Source organism: Cyprinus carpio, chromosome B15 (assembly GCF_018340385.1).
Source record: "Cyprinus carpio isolate SPL01 chromosome B15, ASM1834038v1, whole genome shotgun sequence".
Lineage (NCBI taxonomy): Eukaryota > Metazoa > Chordata > Actinopteri > Cypriniformes > Cyprinidae > Cyprinus > Cyprinus carpio.
The window spans coordinates 27,334,227-27,356,885 of NC_056611.1; the positions used below are offsets into that span (position 1 = coordinate 27,334,227).

A 22,659-nucleotide genomic window follows, 5' to 3' on the forward strand; every position below is an offset into this window, starting at 1 on the left:
TTTAGTACAATTGCTATTTTCCTTGCATACACAGTATATAGACAATACGTACACAAATATATCTATATAATTACTCATTACATTAGTAATAATTTTGTTATCTAATTTTGTTTTGATGTAAGATTACAAAAAGAAGCATTAATGAATAAATATAAAGACTGGGGCAAAAGTATCTACAAATAAATTGTATAGCTCGTTAATTATATAATCAGATTTGCTAATCACATCCACAATCTATAACTCATCTTACACAACTGCTGTTTATTAGTTGTGTTACCTGTGTGTGACCTTTACTAGAGAAACGGCTCTATTGTAAATGGAATGGAGGTCTTCATGCTGTCAGTCTGTGTCTGTGCAGTGCTGCATGACAAAATGTGCAAATCAGTGTTGTAATTATTTGTGTGTGTGTGTGTGTGTGTGTGTGTGTGTGTGTGTGAATGAACAATAAAGCAGCTGTCAGGTCACGCCACCATGACCTCCACCTTCACCTGTGACCCTGAGCGATCTGTGATAGTGCTGTTTAACACCCTCATAAAACATCAGCTCATCTGCTGTTACAGACCGAGTACACAACAGCTTCTCTCCTGATGCAATTACATCAAATACAAATCATGCCTATAGCTGTACGAGCAAAATGACCTCTACAGGATTGCCTTTTTTTATAAAAACTTAATAATAAAATTAATAAATAATGACTTCTTTCAAGCAATTCTGAGTTTATCTCTCACAATGCTGAGTTTTTTTCTTCTTCTATAAACTCAGAGTTGAGATGTTAACTTGCAATCCTTAGAAGAAAAGTGCAGTGTTAGATTTACTCACAGCTCACCACTCCAAAAAGTTTTGACAAATCTGAATAGAATTTTGTTTTGAACAGAATTGTGAGAAAAAAATTCAGAACTACAAAATTAAAAAAAAAAAAAAATCATTTACATTTGTGAAAATTTCACATAGAATTACTTGTGAGCTAAGAAGTTGCAATCACATTTTTAGATTCCATGGCGGGAACAAAAAACAGAAATGTGAAATGTAAACTCAGAATTCAAAGTAAAAATTGTGATGATTGTGAATTGTGAGTTTTTTTCTCAAAATTGCAAGTTTATGTCTCGCAAATGCAATTTTATAGCTTGCAATTCTGTTTTTTTCTCTCAGAACTAAATATTTTTGTGGCGTTTTGTCTTCTATGCAATGCAAATTTTAATTCTTTAATGTTTTTTTTAAAGCAGGTTTCTTTAAGAAACTGCATTTGCAACATAACAGTTTAATGTGCATGTTCTTGAAAAGCAGCACAGCCTAAAATATAGCTATAAAAACAAAACTGATTTCTTTCTTTCACTAAATGAATGGTAGGGCATAAACAGCATCACCCCACAGTGTGCTCAACAGGGTGAACTCAAGGTCAGGTTCACAGGAACGAGTGAGCGAGACGTCATCTAAACATAATCAGATTATAAAGACAGAGCACATAATCAGCTGAGCGGCTGGAGGTCTTGTAATATTTTATTCAGAGTTTAATTGCTCAGGAAAACATGATTTACATCAACACTGGACGACAGCAGGTATTATATTTAAGAGAAAACCAAATATTTCCTGGGTTGACATTTAATTAAAAAACAAAACATTTATCTAGATTTGAAACATGAAAAGTGTCCCATAAAAATCTTCAGACCAGATAAAACATGCCTGGTTTAAATGACTATTTTCTAGACATTTTACTTTAGATACTAGAGCCATGTACACATGACCAGCTCTCTAAAATTACAATTCAAGTACGGAAAAGTCAGTGTCTAGCTGTCGGTTTTAGTGCAGTCAAACGCTTTCCACCACTGAGCGAACTTAAGAACCTTCTTTCGCTGGTCGTCGAAATTCTCGCGTATCGGTTTCCGCCACCGTCTCGGCTCCAGGTCCAGCATCCCGCCCAGGATTTCCTGATGCAGACACATCAAATCTCAGTCAATATGCTGATTTGTTATTCTGAGAACGTGATTTAAAGTGGGATTTTAAAGGGGTCATGAACTGAGAAATCAAAATTCCATTGATCTTTTGACATATAAGAGGTCACGGTTCTATAAAAACACGATATATCCTGTAAGTTTCAGAACTCAAAACTTTCTCGTTATTCTAAAAACAGCTGCTTTTAGAATGTAATTAGTGTGGATAAACTCTGCTTCTACATCGCTGTCTGTTTAGCCCCGCCCACTGATTCGCTCATGTTGCTGTAGCATGTAGCATTCGCGCACCAAACGATAAAGATGCTCTGAAGACAACAAGATGCTGTGCAGTGACAAGTTGTGGAAGAACAGTGCTTGCATTGCCTTCCTTCTGATCCCAACATTAGGAAAGAGTGAATGAACTTTAATTTTTATGAAGATCCAGACCACGTCAGTCAGAACACAGTCCTTTGTTCACTTCATTTTACCGAAGATTCGTTTACAAACAAGAAACAGTTCGACTCGGGATTCTCAGAAAGATGAAAAAAAAGTAGGGCTGTCAAATGATTAATCACGATTAATCACATCCAAAATAAAAGTTTTGTTTACATAATATATGTATGTGTACAGGGTATATTTATTATGTATATATAAATACACACATATAAATTATATATTTAGAAAATATTTTACATGTATATACATTTATATATTTATATTCTTATATTTTATATTATATATAAAATATATAATATATAATATATAACATAATATATTCTTCTTAATATACTTTAGCTGGGTTTTCACAGGCAGGGTCACACATAAATATTACACAGTATGCACACATATATTATGTAAACAAAACTTTTATTTTGGATGTGATTAATCGTGATTAATCATTTGACAGCCCTAAAAAAAAGACGATGCTGTGCCAACTATATTAGACACGAGTGTGAGTAACTGATCACTACTGCTTTGTCTGTTAAACAGATCATTTAATATCTATTGAGTATTTATGCCGTTTTAACCTAAATCACAGCAGCGTCCATCGATGAGGAATGTACACTGTATTTTTGATGTAAAAATAACATTATAAGTGACCTCGAAGAACACTACAAAATAAAAAACAGGTCGTTCATGACCCCTTTAAAAAATCCCGTTTTGCTCTGCTTGTTTGTAAAGCTTCACAATAAGACTACTGTCAGGCTTACTTTGCCGAAATAGTGTGGGAACTTCTGCTCGTTTTCGATAACGTGCGCAAATCCGCCCTGCAATCCAAAATCCACGGAGAAGTACGGCAACCCGCGAGGAACCTGAGAAAACACGAGCGACGTCAAACACTGAGAGAGAGGAGGAAAAATAAAAGACATCAGGAGAAAACAGAAAAAACTCACAGCTTGTCTGATGTCTCTGGATGAGAGATCCACAAGCTTCTTATTCATGGCCCATTCCTCGTCTGACTCCATTATGGCTTTCTGAAAACACGCACGCAGTAGATGTTTGTTTTTTAATTCAGATCAGTCAGATTTATAGAATTCTGCGTCATTGCTAGATGGTTGCTGAGGTGTTGCTATGCGGTTGCTAAGGTGTTCTGTTTTGTTGCTATGGTGTTGTGGGTGGTTGCCAGGGTGTTGCTATGCTGTTGCTAAGGTGTTGTGGGTGATTGTTGTTATGCAGTTGCTAAGGCATCTTAAACAGTTACTAGGGAATTGCTATGAAGTTGCTAAAGAGTTCTGGGTCGTTGCCAGGGTGTTGCTATGTGGTTGCTAAGGTGTTGTGGCTGGTTGACAAGGCATTGCTGTTTGGCTGCTGCTATGCAGTTGCAACAGTGTTTTAAGTAGTTACTTAAACTTCAGTTAAACTTAAGTTGCTAAGGTGTTCTGGGTGGTTGCCAGGGTGTTGCTATGCAATTGTTAAAGTGTTATATGTGGTTGCCAGGGAATTGCTGTTTGGCTGTTAAAGTGTTCTGTGTTGTCGTTTTGTTGTTGCTAAGATGTTCTGGGTGGTTGCCAGGGTCTTGCTATGCTGTTGCTAAGGTGTGTGTTCTGGGTGGTTGCCAGGGAGTTGCTATAGTGTTCTGTGTAGTTGCTATGCCACTGATAAGGTCTTCAAAACGGTTATTAGGGCATTGCTATAAGGTTGCTAAGGTGTTTAGAGTTTAGAATTAATTTATTACATTTAAAATGCAGTTTTAATGAACTTTTTAATTACAAAATTAACACCAATTTATTACATAAACATTTAAATTATAGCTGTCATAAAAAAATTCATAACAGATTTATTCAAACTTTCATTAAAAAAATGAAGACAACATATAAAGAATATGCAACAGTGCATATGTTTATCAAAACGCTCTTCTCAAAATAGTTTTCCTACAAAGATCTATGGGAAAAATTAAGAGGAAAAGCACTTTCAGGATCAAAGCCGCTGAAGAACTGGACAGTCACTGCTGTGCTCTATTGTGACGCCTGTTTGTTCAGTTACCTTAAAGTAAATGGGTGCCATGTCTCCGAGCTCTCTGGGCAGCGGCACACACTCGTACACCATGTGCAGGTGCCTCTTCGGATTCATATGAGTCTCCAAAAACACACAGTCCAACTCCTGAGACTCGAACATGCGGACCAGAGCCCGTCTGAACATCTACGAGAGAGAAAGGGGCGCATTAGTAGTCATTCATTTAATCCATTAATCTGCTAATCAAATGTTTATACTATTTTATTACTTAAATAATGGGAGTGGGTTGGAGACAACACGGCAGAAAGCACATTCTAATTGTCTTTTATTTGTGTTTTACTGGAGTTCTGGCTGGTTGTTAGGGAGATGCTAAGGAGTTGCTAAGGAATTCTGGTTGTTGCTAGGGAGATTGTTCTGGGTGGTTATTAGGGAGTTGCTTAGGTGTTCTGGATGGTTGCTACGGAGTTGCTAAGATGTTCTAGGTGGTTGCGAAGGAGTTTTTTCTGGGTGGTTGTTAGGGAGTTGCTTAGGTGTTCTCGGTGGTTGCTAGGGAGTTTGTTTTGGGTGATTGTTAGGGAGTTGCTTGGGTGTTCTCGGTGGTTTGCTAGGGAGTTTGTTTTTGGGTGGTTGTTAGGGAGTTGCTTTGGTGTTTCTCGGTGGTTGCTAGGGAGTTGGTTTTTGGTGGTTGTTAGGGAGTTGCTTGGGTGTTCTCGGTGGTTGCTAGGGAGTTTGTTTTGGGTGATTGTTAGGGAGTTGCTTGGGTGTTCTCGGTGGTTGCTAGGGAGTTTGTTTTGGGTGGTTGTTAGGGAGTTGCTTTGGTGTTCTCGGTGGTTGCTAGGGAGTTGGTTTTGGTGGTTGTTAGGGAGTTGCTTGGGTGTTCTCGGTGGTTGCTAGGGAGTTTGTTTTGGGTGGTTGTTAGGGAGTTGCTTAGGTGTTCTGGGTGGTTGCTAGTGAGTTTGTTCTGGGTGGTTTTTAGGGAGTTACTATGGTGTTCTGGCTGGTTGCTACGAAGTTTTTTCTGGGAGTTTTTCTGGGTGGTTGTTGGAGTTGCTAAGATGTTCTGGGTGGTTACTAGCGAGCTTGTTCAGGGTGGTTACTAGGGGTTGCTAAGGTGTTCTAGGTGGTAGCTAGGGAGTTGCTAAGGTGTTCAGAGAGGTTCCTTGTTCATAATTCATGCCTGTAGCACAAACTAATGAGTTTGTACACCAACACGTGTTTGCAACGTTTGTACCTGTATTTCACTCCAGATGTCCTCATCCAGACCCGTGGCCGCTGTGTGATGCTGGATAGGGACGATCAAACAGTGACCTTCGGTCAGAGACACGCTGTTCGGCAGACACAAGTACACCTGCACAAAAGAAAACACACTCGTCATGTGATTAATGAGGACAGCGCCCTAAAATCTTGACAGTCTGTCTCCTGTCATCTCAAACTCACGTTGCTATGCCACTGCTAAGGTGTTTTGGGTGTTTGCCAGGGCATTGCTATGGTTTTTTAGGTTGTTACTATGCCGTTGCTAAGGTGTTCTAAGTGGTTACTGGAAAACTGCTATAAAAATGTTAAGGTGTTCAAAGTTGTTGCAATGAGGTTGCTAAGGTTTTCTAGGTGGATTCCATGGCATTGCTTTGGTGTTCTGGGTGGTTGCTAGGCAGCTGTTAAAGTCTTCTAAACAGCAATACAATAAGGTTGCTAAGGTGCTGTGGGTTGTTGCTATAAGGTTGCTATGGTGTTGTGAGTGGTTGCCAGGGTATTGCTATGCAGTTGTTATAGTGTTCAGTGTGGTTGCCAGGGCATTGCTATGTGTTGCTAAGGTGTTCTAGGTTGTTGCTATGCAGTTGCTAAGGTGTTCTAAGCAGTTAATGGGACATTACTGTAAGGTTACTAAGGTGTTTTGGATGGTTTCCAGGGCATTGGTATGGTGTTCTGGGTGGTTGCTAGGCAGATGATAAGGTCTGCTAAGCAGATGCTAGTGTATTGCTTTAAGGTTGCTAGGGTGTTTGCTAGAGTGTTGCTATGTGGTTGCTAAGGTGTTCTGGGTTATTGCTATGCAGTTGCTAAGGTGTTCTATGGTAAGTGGGATAGGGATAGTGGTAAGTGGTTGACAGGGTGTTACTATGGTGTTCTGGGTTGTTGCTATGCAGTTGCTAAGGTGTTCTAAGTGGTAACTGGGACATTACTGTAGGTTACTAAGGGCTACTGATTGTCAGGACATTGCTATGGTGTTTTGGGTGGTTGCTAGGAAGATGATAAGGTCTTATAAATGGTTACTAGTGCATTGTTATAAGGTTGCTAGCATGCTAGCGTGCAACAGTAATATATCGTGCCTTGTTTCCGACAGCAGCGATCAGATGTTTGGGCAGTTCAGGGCTATCGAAGCAGTGTCTGCATTTCTCCATCTGGCCGGCTAACCGCCGCGTCTCCTGCACCGCTTTGTTCCTCTGCCGCTCTTCGTCTCGACCCGATCTTTCCCTCTGAGCCGCGCTGGACACAAACATGTCATCCAGCGTGTAGTTATCGCCGTCTGTCTTCCCCATCATCTGCAAATTAATAACACAGTAAAACATACACACAGACAGAGTTATGTTTGCATGCAGACTTTTATCAGTCACTTTATCTTGCATGTCTGCGAGTTTTATCTTGATTTAAGAGCTGAAAGCAGTTCAGGACGGAGGAATGAGAATCGTTTTATGAGTCTAATAACTCATGCGCCAAAACAGGGGTTTCTAAGTTGATGAAAAGCTAGTAATTAGTTATACTGAATGTGAAACTAAAATACATGAATAAATGCAGCTGTGTGATAATCCACTGTATTCAGTGCCTTAGTTCAGAGTAAATGTGGCTTTTTACTTTGCCGCATTTGGGATGCAATACTTTATTTACACATTTGCATAATTTCCAAAATTGTTCTGGACAAAATTTTACAGGATTTCACCAATGTTGGGACAAAATAAAAGCTTGAGGACCTGAAATGTAAAAAAAAAAAAAAAATTGAGGATTTGAACATTTGAAAGTGTAAAATGTAAGACATAAATATTAATTTGTAGTTTAAATAAAATAATTATTATAATTATTTTCAAAATCAAATTTTTCATTGAATTTTGTACAACAGTATTATAGTAATAGATATACAGATAATAACTATATATATATATATATATATATATATATATATATATATATATATATATATATATATATATATATTTACATTTTTATTATTGGACTTAATAGTACTGATAATAATAATAATAATCATATAAATGCATGTTTCTTTATATATTTCTTTATTTTTAAATTTATGTATTTATTATTTATTATTAATAATAGTAAAATGAACGAATTAATGAATAAGTAAACAGATACATAACCAACTATATAAATAAATACTGAACACCTGTGTCAATGAGGCCTGAGACACTATTACAACTAAAAAGAGGTTTCACTCAACTTTAAACTAGAAAGTCAAACCACTAAAACACTATTTAATAAAACAAATAAACTTATAAAATAAATGTAATTAAAGATTAAATATTTTATCTATTTACTTGCATGTCATGTTGCCATAAAAAGACATGAAAGAACCTTGAACATATGAATGTGTCATTAAACCACTACAATATTAATATTAATTCTCATAAGGACCTCAAGTAAATACCCCCACCACTCTTATACTTCACTAGTAAGAAACGTATGTACTAGTATTTGTGTAAAAAATAGTCCAAGTACTAGTATAAGTCAAAAATACTTTGGAAATAGTACACTATTTTGGAAGCTTTACATCCTATGATTTAAGGCTCCCTAATTATTATCTTGTATACTATATAGGAGTGATAATATGCAGATTAGGAAGAAGCCATGCACTTCTGCGAGAGAAACAGAGGTCAGGTGATCTGATTGGGCGGCATGTGGTCATGTGATCTGATTGAGGGTCAGGTGCGGATTCACTGCTGATTGCTGGCAGACCTGCTGGTCATTATCTGGAGCAGAGTCCAGAAAGCAGTAGCAGATGCGACCGGGCCGCAGAGATTACACTAACAGAGCATGTGTGTTTCTCTCCAACACACGCGAGAGCAAGAGAGCTTTAACGCTGTGCTACAACAAGCAGACAAAGAGGCAATGTATCCGTAGCAACGGGTGATCTGTGTGGGAGGCGTGTCTGTTCACACTGGCATGTTTGATTGACAGATGGAGAGGAGCCGAGGTGAGAGTGAGGGTGTTGGAGAGTCTGTCTGCACTTTCAATTCTGTGTTTATTCTCTGCTTTCTGACTCCAGCTAATGCAAATAAAAACCTAGACAGAGCAGAGATTTTAATGATAGTTTGTGTGCAGGTCTGTGGCTGGCTGACATCCGTCTGGATTACATACACCAATCTAACAACTAGATTTGCATTTTCAGTTTTATTTAAATGCAGGTTTTAGCACATCATGGTTACGGTCGACTGTTTAAGAATCAACACTTAACACATGACTGTGTTTGCACTGTAAAAGTGGCTGTTAAGGGTTAAATAGATGCAAGGAATAAACAAATCTGTTTGCAACAAAATTACCCCCCCAAAAAATTTACTAGTCAAAATTACTTTTTACCAATCAAAATATTACAATAAGATCATCATGGCTGGGTTTACATTTTATTTATTTCAAATCAAAATTAAAATGTAAATGAATGAATCAAATAAATAAATAATAAATCAACAAAGTTGCAAATATTACATTGTATTACTGTGAACCAAAGGAGATTTTCATAATTTAAAATGCATTTAAAAATATATGTATTAAAAGTCACATTAATGAAATAATTAAAAATCAAATTAATTAATTTAAATCAAACAAATTAATTCATCAAATAAATAATAAATCAACAGTTGCAAATATTACAATAAATATTACATTGTATTACTGTGAACCAAAGAATATTTTCATATTTGAATTATACATTTAAATTGATTTCACATTTGAATTTAAAATAATTAGATAAATTAATTAAAGAATCAAATGGAGATTCATTTTTTTTCCTTTTTTTTTTTAAATAATTATTAAAAATCACATTAATGAAATAATTAAAAATCTAATAAATTAATTAATTCATTAAATAAATTAATAATTAAAATAAAAATATATATATTTAATTAATTAAGTAATAAGTAAATAAATAAATAAATTATAAATAATAAGGTAAAACTTACAATAAGCTTTGATTTGTTAACTTGTTAACTTAGGTAAGTGAATTGATAAAATTTGTTAATTTGAACTAACAATAAAAACACTAAATTTTTCATTTTAGTTAGTGTTTCTTTTTTACTTTTAATAGTATATTATTAAAATTAAAATTCAAAAGTCACATCTGTTAGTATTATATAATGGAGCTGAGTTAACAATGAACATCTGTATTTTTATTAACTAACATTAAAAAGGTGGATAAATACTGTAACATGTATTATTCATTGTCAGTACATTTTAGTTAATGCAATTATTAACAATAACTAATGGAACCTTATTATAAAGAGTTACTATATGTAAAGAAAATCGACAAATCAAAAAAAAAAACAACAACAAAGTTGAAAAAAATACCACCATGCACATTTCATTATGCAAATAAACCCAAGTGAAAAAATTAAATGCATATTTAACATGCAAATATTACAATAGCATGATTGCTGTTGGTGAGATTTCAAATTGTGTAAAAATCGATTAATGCATGACAATGAGAAATGCACAAAATGAGAAATGCACAAACTCTTAATTTTCTAAGCATAAAATGTAATAAAACAAAGATGATAATGAAGAAATGAATGCTGAAAAAGACACCAAGCATATTTCAGCATGCAAACTATTTTTAGGGAGCAGACCAGTTGTCTATTAAGTGTGCAAATATTTCAATTACATTACTCGCTCTCAGTTAGATTTTGAATCGCGAACATTCTATAAAAGTGACGTCGACATTCTAAAAATTCTCTACAAAAGTTTGAATGGAGACGAACGTTCCGCAGTTCAGCTGAAATTAATGCACTGCAATTACACAAACACACACTCTGCACATTCGCACACAATACCAGACACAGCAACTGGTGAAATTGGTGAAATAAATATATTAATAACACTTTTAGCTGCTATGCCATGGTAACTTGGCAGAGAGAGAGAGACGGAGAGACGTGCCGCTAAAATGTGCAAATGTTTGTCACTTTTATATTTCTGGTCTCCATGGCGACCGTGACATCTTAGTTTATTATAACGGATTTTAGTAGCCCTGCCCGGGTTTAAAATCAGAGAAACACCAAATCACACGGGAGCCAGAGAAGAGGACAGACTGAGAGATTGATCACACCGCCACCATCTGCTGAGGCCAGTCTGTCTTACGAACATAGACCAGCTCAGACAAATATACAAGCACAGGCTGTCCATGCACGTCTGCCGCTCACAAACTCTGGCCTGATATATTAAAGCAGCCGAATATTTCTATACGTCACACTGGTGCTCTAATGTCTTCAGGCTAATAATAGCAGTTACAATGCTGCTCATTTGCATAAAGCCAAAAAAGGTCAAGTTTATATAAGCATCAGCACTCTCATTGAAAATAATGCAGCCAGTGTTATTTTAGTAACCTTTATAATTTTTACTAATATTTTGAATTCGATTTTTAGTTTTTTATTTCCCATTTTCATTTGAATATTAATTAATGTTTTAGTCATATTGTTCTGTAATGTAATAGCTATATAATTTTTTTTTTCAGTTGTAGTTTATTTTAACACATCAAATAAAAAAAAAGGTTTAAGCTTTTTTTATATTATATTTTATTTCAGTTTATGTTTATTTTATTTCAATCAGTGTTATTTAGTATCATTAAGATATTATTATAGTTTTTATTTACCATTTTTTATTTTTCCTATACGTTTTTGTTTGTTTTAAATAATTCTATGTAGTTGCACCATATAGTTTTTATTAATTTATTAATATTTCGGTTGTACTTATTTTATTCAAGTTAAACTAAATTAAAATCAGAAATGTTACATTGGCAACTTGCTGAAATAAAGTGTTTTCATATTTTATTTCAGTTAATGTTTATGTCAAGAGACATTTTTTTTATTAATTTTAGATTTAGTTAACTATAATAACCCTGAATTCAAGTAATGAAATAGGTTATAGTTTTAGTAAACCATAATAACCAACCCTGAATCCAGTTTTTTAAAATGCATATTAAATCTTTGTGAACACGCTTTAGAAACACACACACACTACTTATTGCCGTTTTCTGCTGATTGGCTAAACTCCACGCAGTCATTTCTCAGTGTTTGGTGTGTACAGAGTCAGTAAAGGAGACTGAGGCTCACCTTAGCCGCCATGCGTGAGTAAAGAGCGTTCTGATCCTCCGCAGAGCTCATCTTCTCCCGTCTGACCATCTCTCGCAGATCCATACCATCATCATCCTCAAAATAGCGCATACGCTCACCATCCTGGTGCGTCTCGATCTAAAAATCCCAGAAGAGGAGAAAACGTGACCTCATTTGAAGTTGTAGCTTAAAGTTAATATTAATTATAAGTAAACTCCAATCAAATTACCATATTTAGCAAAATCACATCATGTCAGGAGAAAAGTTACTTAAAAGTACAACTAAAACTATTAATTTTGTTATTTGAAAATAAAGTTGAAATAAAATATGAATACTAGATTAAATTTAAAAATGAATGAAAATCAGAAATAATGCCTTGGCAACTAACTGAACGGAAATTACTAACAGGAAATAAGTAAATCCTAAAAACCCTAACTGAACTAAAAAACTTAAAAATAAATTAATCCTAAATAGCCATACTTAAAAATGTAAAAATATAAAAATAGCAAAGCTGCAGTGTGTTTTAGTGTCGATGAGAAACTATTATAAATATTCATTTAATATTTTGAATTAGTTTTTTTAATTGTCTTTTTGCACTGACTTTTTAAATTAAAAAAAAGTTTGTGTTTTTTTCATTTTTAGTATTTATAATTTTTTTAATGCCTATATAGTTTTTATTCTTTATTTCAGTTTTGATTTGAGTTGTTTTAGTACATCAAGTTTAGTACATTATTTCAAGCAACATTTTTTTTATGGTTTTAGTTTTAGTTAACTATAATAACACTTCAAAGCTGAGTGTCTCACCGCTTTCTGCTTCCTGCGTCCTCCTCTAGGCTCCTGTGGTTGGGACGGGGCTTTGACCGGCCAAGCTCGTCCTGAAGGGTCAGTCCTGAACAGCACCATGTCCTTTTCTGAGTCTGTTGGTGCAGAAACCGGTTTGTTCTGGGCTCTTCTTTGAGCTCGGTTCTCTTTGGCTCGACGGGCCGCTTGCATCTGAGCCTTCAGTTTTTCCACCAGCGCCTGTCAAAACATACCATCAGTATCTGAGTCTACTTCTAGCACGTGAAGACCGTGAGCTTCCTACTAAGGAATCATGTCTAGGTCACATGGTTTTCAGGAGTGTTTTAATGAGCTCACCGTGTTTCCCATGAGTTCTGCTTTGACGAGTTTGGCTCCCAGTTTATTCATCTCTTCATCTGTCAGGATCACCTCTTCCTCCTCCTCTTCCTCGCTCTCTGAACTGGTAGATTGACAAAACCAATCAGTTTTAGCATAATGTCAAAACTTGTATAGAATCAATACATTTCCCTGACTTGATGACATTTCCAATTAATCATTTGTGATTACTGGACATAAATTTCTAAAAACCATTTTGTATTTATATTTACATTGTAATATTTTATATATTTTAAATGTAAATATATGACCCTGGACCACAGAACCAGTCATAAGGGACAATTTTTTAAAATTGAGATTTATACATCGTCTGAAAGCTGAATAAATAATCTCTCCATTGATGTGTGGTTTGTTAGGAGGACAATATTTGTCTGAGATACAACTATTTGAAAATCTGGAATCTGAGGGTGCAAAAAAAAATCTAAATATTGAGAAATTCACCTTTAAAGTTGTTCAAATGAATTCTTAGCAATGCATATTACTAATCAGAAATTAGGGTTTGATATATTTATGGTAGGAGATTTACAAAATATCTTAATGGAACATGATCTTTACTTAATATCCTAATGATTTTTGGCATAACATTTTTATATATTATAATATATATATATATATATATATATTAAATAAATGTAAAATATACTATTACAATATATTATAATTTAATTATCATTTTAATTATTTAATTATTTTTATATACAAATTTAAATATATTATTTTGTAATTAAATATATATACACACACATTAGATATTAATATACACCATATATTACTAAAAAATTATAATTATATTGTATTCAAATAATATAATTAATTTTAATTAATTAATAATCAATAATCATAGTTTGGCATAGCTAGAAAAATAAATATTCATTATAAAAATGTATTAACGTACATGACACAATGGGAATCCTGGTTCTTCAAAGAAAAAACAGCTGTTAAGAGGGTGTATTAAAGCAAGAAATATCCGAGAAATATCCTAGTTTTAGTTGTTTTGTCTCATTTTGAAAAAGTGGATTGTCTTCTAATGTGGGTGTAAAGGTCAGAATGACATTTAGTGAAATCTCTTCTAAAATCACATGATCCCTTGATTCTGACCTGCTCACTGTTGAGGATGTTGTAGTTTTGCTCTCTTCCAGCGGGGCGGCGCTCTTCTCTGTGTGTTTCTGTGGGATCGGTGTCTCCGTTGGATCCTGCACAGCACTGCTCTTCCTCCAGGCAGGCACAACACCATCATCATCATCAACAACAGGTTTCCTGAATCCTGCACTCTGATTGGACGTAGAGCCTTTCAGCCCCGCCTTCCTGAACCCCGCCCCTCCGCTCATATCCTCATCAGGTTCTGAGGGTTTGAGGAACTTGAGGCTAGACAGAGAGGAAGTGTTGTGTCTCTGGGAATGCCGTTCCTCGTCTGGATCCGGCCGGGATCTCGGAGGACGTTCGTCGCGGCCTCGAGGTCCTCTCTCAAAGTCTCGCTCTCTTTCTCTCTCAGCGTGTGGAGATCTGTCTCTCCGTCTCTCCTCCCGGTCTCCTCTCCTCCATCTCTCCCTCCCTTCTCCTCTGTCGTCTCTCCTCCATCTCTCTCGGTCTCCTCTCCTCTCACCCCTCTCTTCTCTCCTCTCTCCATACGCTGCCTCTTCTGCCTCTCGCAGTTTCTTCTGGAACTCTTCCATCGACTGCGGTGGGAACAGAGAACCATCAAAACACATCATTAAGGCCTGTTTCCACTTGAAGCAGAATAAATTCACTACAGTTTAGTACTGATTGCTCTCAGTGTGAAATGGTGCATTGGAAGGCACTAAAATAAACTAATAAGTTTTAAGAAGTCAGTTTCCAGAAGTATTAACTGATGGTATACGATTCTGTTAGTCATCATTCAGCGTACTTTAAAAAAAAATATATATATATATATATAATTTTATTTTATTTTTTTTAAAAAGAAAATCATATTTACAAGCTGTACCACCCATGAATTCTGAAGCTAAAAACAGCTCAGCAGTGAGATACATTTATTTTTTATTATAACATTTGTTCAAATTGATATATTTGAATATATATATATATAAAATACACACACTTTTTTTGTTAAATAAAATATATAAACATAATACATAAATTCATTATATATTAATTATAACTAATACTAATATATTAGTATACATTAAAAATTATGATATATCATAATATTTAAAACAATTGTTTTCCTTTCTCTCTATATATATAACATTTTGCATTACATATAAATTACATTAATATTTTATTCATATGCATTTATATATTACTATGTTATAACATTATACTAAAATATATTTAATACACTATTCAAATATATTATTTTGCAATAAATGTAAAATATATAAATTTATTAGTTTATATATTAATATACAACATATTACAATATATTAAAATAACATATTCAAATATTATTTTGCAATAAATTTAAAATTTATTGTATTTTATAATTACAATCAATAATTTCATATTATGCTGTTGTTGATTTTTTTTTTTTTTTTTTTTTACTTTAAGTCAAAATCTGTAATGTTTGATTCAAAAGTCTGATTTATTTCTGAGCATAACTGTATGAAGAAAGTGAATAGTAAAATATTTTTCTACAAATTTGGAAGCTCCGCAAAGTAAGATTTTCTATTTTGAGTTATGATCTTGCTGTCTAAACCGAATGTGACTAGAGAGAAAAACTGGACAGTGTGAAATAATACAACAACATCATCATCATCACGTGGCATCATGTCCGTATTGGTTGCACAACAGCAATGATTTCTTCAGTTTCATGAACAAATTAACATTATAAGCTAGTTCTTTAAATATGAATCAAATTAAGAAACACTGCCATGCAAACTGTGAACTATCGCAGAAGAGAAGCAACTTTCCAGTGTGTTGAAGTACAGAGAGATGCTATTGTTTACCGCTGCTGTGTGTGTGTGTGTGTGTGTGTGTGTGTGTGTGTGTGTTCACCACCTGTTTTTTTTTGTGTGCCACGCTCTCCAGACTGCGCTGTTCTCTGTCGGCCTGCTCTTTCATCCTCTGATATGACTTCCTGAGCCAGCTCACCCCTCCATCATTCACCACTCCAGCGGAGACAGAGAGAAATCAGTGTAAAACATCTGTCAAATAAACACTTCCCGCTCGGCCTGTACAGCGCTCAGATAAGAGCTGCGCTGTCAGCTTCACGTCTGTGCCACACGCCTGTGACAAGTGAAACAGTATATTTAAACGACAGAGAAAACGCACTGAATGAATCATGAAAAATGAAAAAGGACGAGAGCAGCTCATTGGCTTTAAACTCTCTCTACAAGAGCATGGGTTACAAAATTAATAGCTCCACATAGTCTAAGTTTTACATAAAGTCTGGTTAAATTAGCAGCTCATTTTTGCCACAAACAGCCAATTTAGCTTTGTAGAAGGTTATTTGACCAACGTGTAAATGCTAATTTGTCTTTTTTTTTACATTTAGGGTGAATAACATGAAATTTTACACAACTCTGAACAGAGAAGATGGGTTTTTATGGCCCATGTTAATTTGATCTGATATTACAGATACCTGAATACATTCTCAACATTCTGCACATTAAATATTAACGAACTGGAGACAAAAGTTGTTGTTCATTGCAAGTGTTTGCAACAAATGTCTGTGAAAGATGCTCACAAAAGCAGTTTCTGCACAGGTAAAAAGCACTGTGAAATCTGTTATTATTATTATTATTATTATTATTATATTACTACAAATACTAAATAGTATATAATATATAAGACAATTTACCATTTTACAGAATAGAATTGAAACTTTTTAAAGCAATAATAACAATCTACAATATGAAATACATATATTAATAATTGTTCCCATTCCATTTTATATTTTCACAAGTTCTATGTTTTCTGTTTGAATTTTTCTAGATTCCGTTTCTAATTTATTTATTTATTTTATCCACTGTTCTAACTCGGCATCAAGACTATTTCATGGCGATCTCAGAATAAATTACACAAGGTATACAATTAACAAAAAGTCATTCCATTTCAAATGGTTTAATTAAATTTGAATAATCTAAAATGATGTCTAATCAACTGACTTCATAAAAATGAAGGAAGAGAAGAATAACAACACAAAAAAATGCCAAAGGACAATGTTGAACTGCTCTACACTGTTTACGTAAACAATTTTCACTCAGAAATTGCTAGTAAATAACTACAAGAGCAACAAGTAACAATTAATTAAACATGAAATTTTGAAGCAGACAGACCAAGAAAGTAGCTTTGTGTAAAATGTACTCCAATAATCTTTTTTAAAAAAAAAATTAACACATAATAATCATGCAAAAATAATCTTGTGTCAGATCATCACACTTGGTTTCGGCGTTTACCTTTTTTAACTGCGGTACTGGAGGTGTCCTCCGGGGGCAGACCACTTCCTCCGTCCTTCCAGTAAGGGTTCAACTCTAACCTGTGAAGACCAGCCTGAGAGAAAGAGAGAGAGACACACACATGATAAACACAAAAACATACAACAAAAGTGCTTATTTTAACACTTGGTTGCTTTTAACAGCTGTTTGCATCAAGGAGAGGATAATAAAATGAAAAGAATATAAATTATGACACACTGGTACTGAACCGAGGTACTTTCTCAGCATTATGCATGACATTTATATGACATATAAAGCAATGAAAGATGTATTGTTCATTGCAAGCATTCGCAACACAAACTGAGAAAAGAAAACGCTCACAAAAAAACATTTCTGCAGAGATGCACAGCAATGAGAAGTGCATAAAATAGGCCAGTTATGTGTTAATAATAGCAGTTCAGTTTCACAAACTCATTGCTTGTTTATTTTAATGCTATACCAGAATTCAAGGCTATTTTCAAGGTGAAAAAGGATTAAAAAATATATCTGTTAAAACCAAAACTATTTACATTTGACGGCTTTTGTTATTGGGATCAAATATGAAAAAATCTTTTTGAAAAGCATATTTTTGAGAGCAGCATGCTCATTAGGAAACATTAGTCCTTTTTAAGATGCACGGCTGTGTCATTAACAACAGACTGCTTAACACTATTACAAATGCACCGCTGCCTTCATGAACTTCATGCTGTTTGGAGACAAAACATCGCTCACCTGTTCGATAGCCTCTGCTTTCTGTCTCTCCGCCTCTTTCTCGGCTTCTTTTTGAGCTCGTCTCTCTGCCAGAGAGGTCGTCTTCATCGCCAGGAAGTCAAAGGTCATCCATTCGTCTCTCTAAGAATAGTCAAACAGACAGAGGCTACAAAAACAAGAATATTCTTCATCGTAATGGACGTTTTGGAAAATCTGGTCATAAATGATAGGTAAAAAAAAAAAAAGATGTCTTTCTATTTCGACCCACAAGCAAATGTATAGCTGCTAAAAATAACTATTCTAAAAGACACAAAAGCAATTGTGTGCATTCGGCCCATTTGTGTAAAGTTGAACCTTTCGCATCTTCGTCACATCGCATGAAAATGAAAATGAATGACTTCTGGTGGCTCTGAAAACGGATGTGAGTGTGAACGCCCTCACGGCTCAGAGAGAGCTCTTCAATTCAACTAATAACAGTATTGAAGTTTCCACAAGTGGCTTTACTGTGTAGGACAACAATCACCCACTCCGACACACACACACACACACACACACACACTCTCTCTTTTGCTCTCTTATAATCTCAATGTCTTTCTGAAGACTGTGATTACGGACCACAGCAAGGATAGTAATCAGATCACATTAAACTGCTGCATGACAAACCGCCTCCATTAATTCTGGAGAACACAAGACAGACTTGTCAGGTACTAGTAACTATAAATCTGTTCTCACTGAAAGTGAAATAATATTACTGAGATTTTAGGGATATTGGGAGAGAGAGATTATTGATTTAATAGTGGGGCTCATTTCAGATAACCAACTAAACTCACTCAGCAACAATAGAGTAGGATCTTACTTGGTTAGCACTGGCTGAGCTGACAGCGGGCGTGGCTTCATGCTCCGCCTTACATGCCTTGTCTCCGCCCCCTGACGGAGCCTGGGCCTCCACCCACTCGTCCTCCGAGTCCTGAAAAGAAAAGATTGGCACAGAAAAAAAATAAGATTTTATACTAAAACGCAATTTACGGCAACAAATTTCATCACGCAACCTGAAATCTTTGGAGAAAAGAAAACTGCGTGAAACACAGTTAAGTGTGGATTAAAGGAACGGTTCACCATTTGCCCTGCGGTGAATGGGTGCCGTCAGAATGAGAGTCTAAACAGCTGATAAAAACATCACGATAATCCACAAGTAATCATCCATTAACATCTTGAGAAGACAAAAGCTGGAGGAAGCATTATTATAGGTTTTGGCCAGAAGCAACGGTTTGAAGTTAAAACGTTTTAATGCTGGATTTATTTCTCACAAACACACAGCTTTTAGCTTCACGAGATGTTAACTGATGGACTGGAGTGGTGTGGATTACTTGTGGATTATTGTGATGTTTTTATCAGCTGTTTGGACTCTCATTCTGACGGCACCCATTCACTGCAGAGCATCCATTGCTGAGACACTGATGCAATGCTACATTTCTCCAAACCTGATGAAGAAACAAACTCATCCTAATCTTTGATGGACTGAATTTTCACTTTTTGGGTGAATAATTCCTTTAATGTGATTAAAAGGGCTAAACGTAACGTGAAAACCTAATAAAATAAAACCCAAAACATCCAGGCACATACTTCAGAGCTGTCACAAGATGCACCTTCCTCATCTTTCGTCTCTTTCTTGGCTTTCTTCTTCTTCTCTTTCTTACTCTTTTTTGCTTTCTTCTCTTTTTTCTTTTTCTTGTTTTTCACTGTATGCTCCTGTGTGCAAAAATAACAAGCACAAAATGTGAATCCAGTGTGAAGAGAGATGAAAGAGTCAAGACGGGGTGCACCACATCTTGTTAAAGATCACATGAACTAGCTTTCATAGCATTTGAATGTCTACAGTATGATTTCTGAAGGATCATGTGACACTGAAGACTGGAGTAATGAAGCTGAATATTCAGCGCTGCATCACAGAAATAAATTACAGTTAACAATATACTCAAATAAGCAATAGTTGTTTTAAATTGTAATAATATTTCACAATATTAGTGTTTTTACTGTATTTTTAACCAAATAAATGCAGCCCTGGTGAGCAGAAGAGATGAGTTATATTAGGATTCATCTTCATTAAACACATGCACATTTATATGTGTTTCTTGTCGTCTGTAGCGAGGCTCACGCTTCAGTTTGACCTCTGACCTGGCCTATCTGCTGCAGTCGCAGGTCAACATCCGGAAGCATCCATGTGTCCTCACCCCTGGCCCTCCTTTCGGCCTTCCTCCGCTCCTCTTTCTCATACTTCTCTTTAGCCTGCAGAGAGATAAAGTGGTGATTTCTGAAAGCAGGTAAGTATAGAGCAGGTTGTGCGTGTGCACTGAGGTGATAAAGGTTTGTCAGGGTTAAGTCAGACTAAAGTAAATGTGTGCACAGAGAAAACCAACACAGCTGGCAGAGAGATAACACACACCGTATGTGTACCGAGACCTGGACACGTCAGTGATTACGGTTGGAACAGCAAACTACTTGTATTATTTCTGCAGCTTCTGAATTTTCTATTCGTAAACCCAACCAGAATGACCTTCGATATTTGCTAAAAATGCCCCGAAATGCAACATCATAAGCATGTTTATTTCTGAGATGATTAAACATGCAGAAAAGTGAGTTCATCTAACAATGCAGCGTACTCCTGTTTGAAATACTGTTTCACATCATACAAGTATTTAGTATTTATATTCTATTAGAGTATTTATAAAATCTTTAACCTGTTAACTGTCACTGGGATGCCACTATATTAGAATTAAATCCTAATCTAGTCATGACAAACTATATATCATTGGAAAGCTGTTTTTTTTTCTTAAATTATGTAGGAAAAGTAATAGTTTAATTTATGACAAGAGTGCACCCTCAAAAATATACATCATAACAGGAGTTCTTTTTCGTTGTCTTTTTCTCTGTCACACTTTAGAAATCATCAGAAATTATATATCACCTGAAAACTTAAAATCTTAAAATCCCTCCTTTGAAACCCATTTTAAAATCAAACATTGCATTACCATGAAAATGGTACGTCAATATCATGTTACAAAATGTTTTTGTTTATGAATTATAAAAATGTAGGTTTGGATCGTGCACTTTACAAGTCTATGTTTAAAAATGTAAGTGACAGTTAAGGGGTTAAATTAACAATTATTTAATTTTCATTTACATTTTAGTTAAATTCCTTGCAATTTTGTTCTTATGTTAGTTTTATTATTTTTTTTTTTAGATTTTTTTAGATTTCTATTTAGCTTTCACTTTATACAGTTTTTATTTTTATATTTCAAATTTTATATTTTAATTTTAGAAAAAAACTGATATGTGCCCGTGTCATTTTTATTGTCTTTTAAATGTTTCTATTTAACTTTAATGTTATACCATTTTTAAATGAACTTTTATTTTTACATTTATAGTTTAATTTTTGTAGTTTTTTATGTGCTTGTCATTTATATAGTTTTTGATAGATTTGGTTTTAATTTATTTTTTATTTATTTATTTAGTGGTGATGCTAATGCATATCATCATTTACAATTCTTCAAAACCAGATTATAGGAACAGTTCAAACATATTTGAAGGTCATGGCGCTTTCTCAAATCAGAGACCATGAGAATTCACTGTACAAAGGGAGGAAAAAATGTTTATTTCACAAAACTCAAAGCCTTTCCTCTGATTTGTACCTTCAACATAATAGGTCACATTCTATATAAATTGCAAATATTAATTGCTAAGTGTTTTGTGGACTGTTAGTGCCACCTGAAAGTAGTATGGGTGTGTGGGTATGATTTGAATATTGAGTGAAATTAATTATAATCAAATCCTCTTTTAAGAACATCTCCTTTAATATGATTAAATTAGATCATAACTTTACACTAGACATAACTTTTTAGAGAGTGTCAATTCATAATGAAATATTTCTCTAACTGAAAAAAGTGAGCCTGGCTTTCTTTCTCAAAATAAATAATTTATTTAAAGATTAAATTTATTTCCTAAAATAAATGACATTTTATATCCTGTACTTAAAAAATACTATTTCATATAGAGAAAAATTCTGTCTTTAAAACAATTGGTATTTTGGACACGTATTTTGTCGATTTAATGCTGATTGCATTTTATAACAGTATATGAAAGCTAGTGTCATTTATTTTAAGAATTATTAAGTATTAATATTTAATTAATTACTTTTATATAATGAAACATATTTACATAATAACTACATCGAAATAAACAACAAATATTTACAAACATTATATAGAAAAGCTCTGATTAAGTTCAAAACACGCTTTGGGACATTTCATAAAAAAAAACATTACATAATAAAGAGATAAATTCATAATCGAGCTGTAACGTTATATTCACGAAACGTGATGTAAACAGCTGTCAAACACAGCATTCGCTTCATATTCTGCTAGGTCTTCGAGTCTTATTCTGACTGAATGTTAGTTTTAAGAGTTTATGTGTTTTACCTGTTGTAAAACGAGCTCTCTTTCTTCTCTTTTGGCCTCTTTTCTGGATTTAATGCTGTTTGCGCTCTCAAAACTCCCACTGTATGCTGCCATGATGTTGCCGCAAACGCGCTCCAACTGTCGTAAACATCTACCGTAATGCGTCTGCCGCAGCAGATGCCACTCGCTTGTTTCCCTCCAGGTGGCGCTGAATGCT

At 34.7% G+C, this 22,659-nt stretch overlaps 1 protein-coding gene across 1 annotated transcript; it reads right to left on the reverse strand.

Moving 5' to 3' along the window:
- Nucleotides 1–1,479: 1,479 nt before the first annotated feature.
- Nucleotides 1,480–22,612, reverse strand: cwf19l2 (CWF19 like cell cycle control factor 2). The gene is made up of 17 exons (XM_042740124.1): nt 22,464–22,612; nt 20,164–20,274; nt 19,612–19,737; nt 18,845–18,955; nt 18,010–18,129; nt 17,260–17,353; nt 15,860–15,969; nt 13,982–14,559; nt 12,845–12,947; nt 12,512–12,727; nt 11,708–11,845; nt 6,707–6,919; nt 5,614–5,730; nt 4,413–4,568; nt 3,323–3,403; nt 3,140–3,241; nt 1,480–1,925 (listed from the first exon to the last, which is right to left on the reverse strand). The coding sequence occupies exons 1-17, from the start codon at nt 22,554–22,556 to the stop codon at nt 1,785–1,787; spliced, it is 2,610 nt and encodes an 869-aa protein (XP_042596058.1). The 5' UTR covers nt 22,557–22,612; the 3' UTR covers nt 1,480–1,784.
- Nucleotides 22,613–22,659: the final 47 nt, after the last annotated feature.

Bases quoted from the DNA above. Each gene is read 5' to 3' on its own strand.
- cwf19l2 (XM_042740124.1), bottom strand. From the start codon at position 22,556: ATGGCAGCATACAGTGGGAGTTTTGAGAGCGCAAACAGCATTAAATCC. The intron at 17,354-18,009 runs GTGAGCGATGTT...TCTTTCTCTCAG, and splicing joins AAGCAGAGGCTATCGAACAG to GCTGGTCTTCACAGGTTAGA. The intron at 14,560-15,859 runs GTGGTGAACACA...TTCCCACCGCAG, and splicing joins TGGCACACAAAAAAAAACAG to TCGATGGAAGAGTTCCAGAA.